The sequence below is a fragment of the Hippichthys cyanospilos genome, chromosome 2, assembly GCF_059441005.1.
Source record: "Hippichthys cyanospilos isolate Australia breed blue-spotted pipefish chromosome 2, RoL_Hcya_1.0, whole genome shotgun sequence".
Classification (NCBI taxonomy): Eukaryota; Metazoa; Chordata; class Actinopteri; order Syngnathiformes; family Syngnathidae; genus Hippichthys; species Hippichthys cyanospilos.
This window is the reverse complement of record NC_142370.1, coordinates 13,867,663-13,875,397: the sequence shown is the minus strand read 5'-3', so window position 1 is coordinate 13,875,397 and position 7,735 is coordinate 13,867,663. Positions and strand designations below refer to the sequence as shown.

Below are 7,735 nucleotides of genomic sequence, written 5' to 3'. Positions count from 1 at the left end.
ACCATCTGGGTAAAATTTCAGCCTCCTAGTGTCTTCTTTCCTTTGTTGGCATGCCTTTAATTTTAGGCTCAACGGTTTGGTCAAACTATCGCAGCATCCGTTCATCCATTTTCTAGAGCCGCTTTTCCTCGCAAGGGTCGCATGCTTGCTGGTGCCGATCCCCGTTGTAGGTGGGGGACACCCTGAGCTGGTTGCCAGCCAATTGCAGGGCACACAGAGACGAACAACCATTCACGCACCCAATCACCCCTAAGAACATTTATTTCTATTTATTGCTATTCAAATCATTACTGCGACCTGAATATGTCATCATGCTAATACCTTATAGCAAGTCCCCAACGCAATGTTTGAATAATTCAATAGTCAATTTTAATGGCGAATCATTTAGATTAGTATTGAACACAAGAATGCTCACCAACACTTGATTCTATTTGACGTTGAATTGAAAGGATAGAATAGCCAAGACAACATACAAAAACCAAACAACTTCCATGTTGTTTTAATACATCGAATTGTCTACTTGCATCTGATATGTACTTTAGATCACAGTGCGCATATTCACAGTTACACAGAGGTCTCCATGTGAAGCCAGTCGTGATTCTTTCACTGCCTGCCTGCCTTTCTTTGCCTCTTCATAAAAACACACAGAGTGAGCAGGATGTGGCCTCATCTTTGCTCTAGTGTTCCTTTTTGTGCAAAGGCAATTTCAGATGAGCTCATACACCTTTGTTAAATCACTTCCAAAACTCTGAATTGTCGTTTCATGTGCATGCTGAGCAATTCTCAAAGAAAATATGGAGGGGTAATAGTGAAGACTTTTGAGCCATCTAATTTTATGTGAAAGTGGCTACACACCACTGTTCAAATGTAAGGTTTTTGTGACATAAAAAAAAAAAAACCACACCAAAAGACATTTCAAAACGTGTACATCATTATCGTGACCAATAAGCTGCACAAGTGAAAAAAACATATGAAAAGGAGTGTGTTTTTATACCCGCTGTCAGGTTTACTCCGAATGTTTAGTAACACAAATAGCATCTCACACCCTTCACAGCGTAAGCACTATTTCTTAATGTTCATGTGACAAGAGGTACAGTATACGCAACGAGAACGTAACACACAGTATGTCCGATTCACCGACTGTACATTTTTTCCCTTTCCCGATGTTTTAACACGGCGGACGGATGATTGGTTCCAAACTTCGTCAGTTAGTTGTCTTTTAGGAAAAATCCCACGACACCTCAGCACAGACGTCCATGGCTGCAGTTTGAGCGTGGCAGGAAGGCATCGAGGGGCTTGATAACAGCGCCACTTCGGAGCTGGCGAGCGGCACGGCTGGGTAAACAAGGCTGAGGAAGGAGTCTCTGGTGTGCTTCTTCACCTGTACAAAAACAAAATCGCCACGGAAAAATGCAGCAAGACATGATTTATGAAAAAAAAGCATAATCTCATTAATAAAGAAAAACAAATCGCGGTCAAATTATTTGTCAAAATGGTTCGGTTGTCCTGAAAATGCAGGAGCGCACCTGTTTGAAGAAGGGGTGGCTCATGAGGGCAGACGCCGACGGTCTGAAAAGGCCACAAAAGACTGAGGTTAGGTCAGGTGACCAATACCCCATTGAGGGTCAATCCATGAGAAAGACCTGCGCTCGGGCTGCTGCTGCAGACACAGTTGCACCAAATTGTGCAGGGTGGCCGAGTGGTTTTTCGGTCCGGGGCTCCGAGGTCCTTCCGTAGTGGGCGCGGGGGCGCCGGTGCTGTGAGAGGCGCTTCCGGTCGCGGCGCTCTCCCCCATGCCGGAATCCACGCCGGACCGTGACACCTTCAGCCCCCCCAGCTCGCCCGGCGGGAAGAGAGCGCTATCTGGCAGCGAGCGGTGCAAACCGCGCAGCTTCAGGAGCAGCGTCTAAGCATTTCGGAATAATGATATACAGAGGTTGGCAACCTACATTTTAAGGAGGGAGTCGGGGTTTAAAGTTGTGCTTCAAAGCGGTGTCAGCGTTGCAAACGAGCCAGCTTATAGCTAGCCGCTGATTTCGCAACACGCTAAACCCTACGACCACCTAAGACTAGAATGCCCGGCATCTGGCTTTACTACCGACGAAGACCACCGACCGGAGAGCCGATTTTGCAGCTTCAGCTCAACCCTTGGTGTGCCTTATTTACACAACAAAATGACCTGTTCACTGGCGATTTAGGATGTGCCCTAAAAGTCCTTCCTTCACAAACAGATTCAATCTGGCGAGAAATATATTTGTTTCAGCTATACTGAAGTTTAGAAAATAAAAAGTGCAAATTTTAGGCCTCCTTATAACAAACCCAGTCAATTTCCCCCAAACAGCTTGCTGTCAATTATTTGGCCAAAAATAGCGACGTAAAATGAAATGCCACTTTAGCTTTCCTGGCTGCATCGCATCATCATTTATCAATAACCCAAATTATTTCACTGACGCCCTGCACCCCCAGTGGTCCGCGGCCCCTACTTTGAGAACCAACGGCATAAAAGCCGTGTGGCGTAATGAAGTTAGTTGCTAGAGGAGTAGGATCCACTTAACAGGCAGTGGTTTTCTTTTTCATCAGAATGTGTCGATTCTATGGAGTATGTGATATTTAGAAGGCAGAATTACTGAGTGGATGGAGCTACTTTTACCTGAGTGGGTGCCATGTCCTGAAAAGGTGCCCTGCCGCTCACCAACTCGCAGGCGGCAATACCCAAACTGTAGATATCAGACTTCACTCCATAGCCGCGGAGATCCTAGCGAGGGATGCACCCAACGTAAAAGAAAAGACAAACAAGCAAAGGCAAAGGAATCAGAGAGGAAGTCCACAAGGGCCACGGCGCCGGTCGGACAAAACGGACCTGCTGCAGTAGTTCTGGGCTTAGCCAAGGCAGCAGGGCGGGACTGTGGTGGGGCATGTCGAACACGGCCCTCATCCTCTTGCCTTCGCGCATCATGCTGTAAACACCGTGGAGTCCAGACAGGTAGACGCGGCCTTCTTCTGACAACAGGATGTGACTGGCCTTCACACCCCTGATGTTGTGGGCACCAAATTACTGTTTGAATGCTCAAAGAAGAGCAGTAGGTCAAAATTTGACTGACTTTGTTTTTTTTTATGCAGGTCTAACGGACAAATGAGCAAACCTAACCTCTCACGCTGATTCACATTAGCTGATGAATTTTGCACACTGTTTTTCTGTTTTCAAGAATCCTAGATTTTACTGACATCAAATCCTGCTTCGCAACAACACTGCTATCAGATGTCTTAACTCATGGATCAGATTGATTCTGGACGAATAGGAGACATACTGACGCAGTTACAGTATGTTTTGACTTAAATAGCTGCCCAGTTTACATTTCTCTTTGATGTCTACAGACTCAATGAAAGTGAATTTGTTTTTTGTTTATTTTATTTTGAATGAACATGGTTTCTCGAAAATATCACTATTCACCACTAGATGGCAGACAACGCTAACTAAGTGGTCCTGTATGCGCGTGCCACCCCAGTAGCATTGAAAAAAAATTGTCATTCATCCATTCCATCATTCAAGTTGCTCATACTTAATGTAGCCTATACAAAGAAAAACTGAAATTAATTTTAGATACTCAACGTTATTTGTCGCTTGAATACTCAATGCAACAGGAAACAAGAAAGCAAAAATGAAACATGTCAGTCTTTACACTGGTTCCAATTCTTTTGCTGACAAGATGCAAGATGCAAGTTTTTATTGTCATATGCCAAGTAATAATACACAATGAAGTTATTATTTCGTTCACTTCAAGAATGCATGTGGAATCAAACCAGGTTTCTCTCTTGTCTGATTTAGATTTCAATGTCAAATCCAAATGATTTTAGCCTGAAGAAACATTCAAAGAATTGACAATTAGGGATGTAACTAATGACTCATAGAAATATCTCCCTATAAATCATTCCATCAAGTAATTGGATGGATTCTATTTTTAACTTTCCACATCAGACCATGGTGCCGGCAAAGTTTCAAGCTAAAGGTTTTGCATCAGCCTGAGTTGTCAACTTCTCTACTGTTTTTTTTGTTTTGTTTTTTAACACTTCACCATTGACTGGGAAAAAATATCTCTGTATTTTCGAATGAGTGAAAAGCTGAATCGTACCTGTGAATGTAACCCATGCGGTGCAGGTACTCCAACGCTTGCAACACGCCGTACAGCAGATAAGCTATTAAGGATTCGCTCATTCCATCGGGGAAATACGTTCTCATTAGAAAGTGGGCGGAGCCTGTATAATGAGCGTGGGCAAATTGAAACAACAGAAGCCTCCGCTGGGGGCTTTTGGAATTGAATTTACTCACCGTAGGCCATGAGCGGCGTGAGGACCCACAGCTGGCAGCAAACGCTGAAGACCAGTCGGGACGTTAGCAAGTTCGGGTGACGGATCCGCCTGGATAGGAAAACCTCATTCTGGAGAGGACAGAGAGAAAGGGGAACATCCAACCATAAGAATTCCCAAGCTTCCTTTGGGTCAACTGAATTTACGGACTCTTATCTCACCAGGAGCTGTAGCAGCTCCTCCTCTGTGCACTCGTCCAGGTTTGTCTGTTTTATGGCCACCAGTTGCCCAGTTGGAGTGTGGCGCGCCATGTGCACCTGGCTCAGGTTGTTGAAGCCCCAGCCTGTCACACACCACAGACACGCGTCACACACCTTCAAGCTTTCAACTTGCCAATAACTCAAGATGTCTATTATGTCATGTACACCATTATTGTACTGTTTTAGAACTTTTGTGAGACATATTGCCACATTGCCATTGTCATATTGCCTATGTCGCAATTAGACTTTTTTTTTTTTTTTCCATTAAACAGCCTCCTTGGGGCACTGGGCACCAAAAACACAACATCTCCTAGTTCATCAGATCATTTGACCCTTGAAAAAAAATGATCAACCCATGGATGTATTTTAAAAGGGTAGTCTTCATATTTACCCGTTGTCAACAGTAGGTTTTGTCTATAATTAATTTGATAACCAAATTAATTTTCATGTACAAGTTATACATTTAAATACACACATTTTCCACTTGTTACCTGTGCTCGAGGCTCATGTAACGGCCTTTTGGTTTTTAGATTCAAATATATCAAGGCAACGGCATTCCGTTTTCAGCAGGTTTGTTCATTTTTGCTACTTTAATGTTTCTGAAAATGCTTAACTTTACTTTAAATTAGTTTAAGTATTACTTTTAATTTTTTTGTACATACTGTCTATGGACCCTTTGTCAATAAATGAGGTATTATGGATTAAAGTACGGTAAACAATAAGGTGAACAATTCAAAACAATTCTCAAACAGCTGACCCTAGGGCTATACAGCAAAACCAAAACACGACATTTAAAATAGATCCCGAAAACTCATGAATAATATTAACTGACAAAAACACAAGACACTTGCTAGTTATATTTTACGTACTTAGTTTTAGTAGGTTTTATAATATACAGTATATACAGTATAGATAGATAGATAGATAGATAGATAGATAGATAGATAGATAGATAGATAGATAGATAGATAGATAGATAGATAGATAGATAGATAGATAGATAGATAGATAGATAGATAGATAGATAGATAGATAGATAGATAGATAGATAGATAGATAGATAGATAGATAGAGAGATAGATAGATATAGATAAACATTTGGTTAAAGCATGGGGTAAAAGCATTTTCATTTACTTTATTTCACTAACAAATATATGTTTATGTTCCAATCATAGTTTCAATAGTTTCTTTCCTTTTTCTTAACTACAATACCCTTGCTAAAATGGATTACCAAAACGAGCCCTGGTCTATACTGGTCATCTATCTTGTTCAATACAAGGGAAAGAAGGAAAGCAAAAGTGGCTATTGCCAGTTCTTTCACCCAGCTCAACGAGGAACTGGAAATGGGCAGGCTCTGCTGACAATGTTGCCATGTCGTCGCCATATCCCACTATCAAATGTTGAGGGGTGCTCCTTGAGCCCTGCAGCAAAACATATCATTCCACAGTTCAAATCAAAACGATCAACAACAGTAACCGTGAAAAATATTCAGTGAATTAAGAGTGTGGTTTTATTTCTATTTTTATAATGGCACAACCCACATTTTCGTGCATGCACATGAAAAGATAAAAAGGAAATTACATATTTAGGGGTTATACTAGGGAGAAAACAAGAAAAAGATGACAAAAACATGCTTAATTTGGCCAGATATCTCAATTTTGATTACAAGAATTAAAGTGAGAGGACAGGTGCACAAGTTATAACATCCATAGAGTGTCGTTCTGCCTGTCACACCCTAGCACAACTGACCAAGAGATGTTGACTGGTCTCCTCATAGCACTCCTCTGTGTCCATGGGCTGGACTTGAGAATGGGAGATGCAGGAGCAGTCCTAGTGAAGGAGGAGTGGGAAGGCAAACACCGGTGAGACATATTGCCATTAGCTTGGAGGAGGGAAGGGGGCGGCGATACCGAGAAGCTTCTGGCAAGTGATACAAGCTGTTGGAGGGGGGTGCTGAGCAACGGGAGTGAAAAAAAAATTCCCATTTCAAACATTGCAATTTAATGTGGGATGAGGCCAAAATTGGTCGGGACTCGGCTGGTTCTGTCCTAGCATGGCACACGGTGGCAAAAACACCCCGTTACGGCCAATTCTACCATGGACAAAGTCTAGCAAATTACCAAAAGAGAGACAGCTACACTCAGGCGCACATTTAGACTTGCGCCTGGGCACCAAAATATGGCCCATTATCAGTATGTTGTAGAATACACTCCTTATTTAAAGATTAACTTGATTTCACTAAGAATCATTGCAACAAACCTAGCATCAAGCAGGTGAGACACAAACGCGCCACCATGCTTGACAAAAGTCTTACCAGAAACGACATGAAGTCTTTGGGTCGCCACTCAAATCACAGGTTTTGGCATTCGTCCACCCAAGAGCTGCAGAAGAAAGACCTTGTCAAAAGAATGAACAACATGATTAGAAAAAGCAGACATCAATTCTATCTCAGCCAGTGACTCAGCCATATCACTGACTTTTTGGCAGCTTAGATGACCCAAGTGGGAATGCAAATTCAAGTTGTTAAAAAAAAAAAAATCCTAAACAGCTACCAGCGTACCAGTTCACTTGAATTCATCAGCTGACCTGGAAGAATCGGCCATTGGCCCACATGGTCAACTCAGCTGCTAGGTAAACAGTTGACATTTGATGAACATATCCCCCTGTCGGAGCCTGCAAGTCTGTAATCCTGAAGGAGCAATTTAATCACATAAGAGAATAGAAACAATGGAACCTCGCCACAAACAAAACATAATCAAACTTAACTTTGTTTGGCTAATGTTGATTAAGTGTACATTATTATTTAAGAAATAATATAACACAAATCTGGATGCTAAATGAATATGGTGAATATTTTTTTTCCGAGTCGAAGAGTAGTTGATACTGCTTTAAAACCATAGACAGTTTTTACAAAGCAGTAATTGAGTAAATGCCCTTACCTTGTCTCCAAAGCTGTGGTTCTTCGACGCATTTACGTTAAAAAATGCGCAGGAGTTGACTTATCCTCAACGCGTTTTCAAATTACATAAATTACGCCGTGACCAAATTACAAACACTCAGCATATTGTGTGCGATTGAGGGTACATTGTGCAAGATTTTTAATTTAACCCAGATGACTGTTTGTCGAGTGGTGATGACATCATAGTCTATTGTCGCATTTTAATGACGCA

At 42.0% G+C, this 7,735-nt stretch overlaps 1 protein-coding gene across 8 annotated transcripts; it reads right to left on the bottom strand.

Annotated features, from left to right (window-relative positions):
• Positions 1-472: 472 nt before the first annotated feature.
• On the bottom strand, positions 473-7,695 carry stradb (STE20 related adaptor beta). 8 transcript variants are annotated; one of them, XM_088403641.1, is made up of 13 exons: positions 7,505-7,695; positions 7,126-7,254; positions 6,880-6,961; positions 6,315-6,395; positions 5,887-5,986; positions 4,527-4,648; positions 4,328-4,436; positions 4,131-4,254; positions 2,861-3,032; positions 2,651-2,755; positions 1,644-1,906; positions 1,527-1,569; positions 473-1,381 (listed from the first exon to the last, which is right to left on the bottom strand). In XM_088403641.1, the coding sequence occupies exons 3-13, from the start codon at positions 6,889-6,891 to the stop codon at positions 1,220-1,222; spliced, it is 1,293 nt and encodes a 430-aa protein (XP_088259767.1). In that variant the 5' UTR covers positions 6,892-6,961; positions 7,126-7,254; positions 7,505-7,695; the 3' UTR covers positions 473-1,219. The 8 variants fall into 8 exon arrangements, with proteins under 8 accessions (XP_088259767.1, XP_088259758.1, XP_088259776.1 ...); XM_088403632.1 differs by having other exon boundaries at positions 6,880-6,946; XM_088403650.1 differs by having other exon boundaries at positions 6,880-6,946; positions 7,134-7,254.
• Between the last annotated feature and the right edge of the window lie 40 nt (positions 7,696-7,735).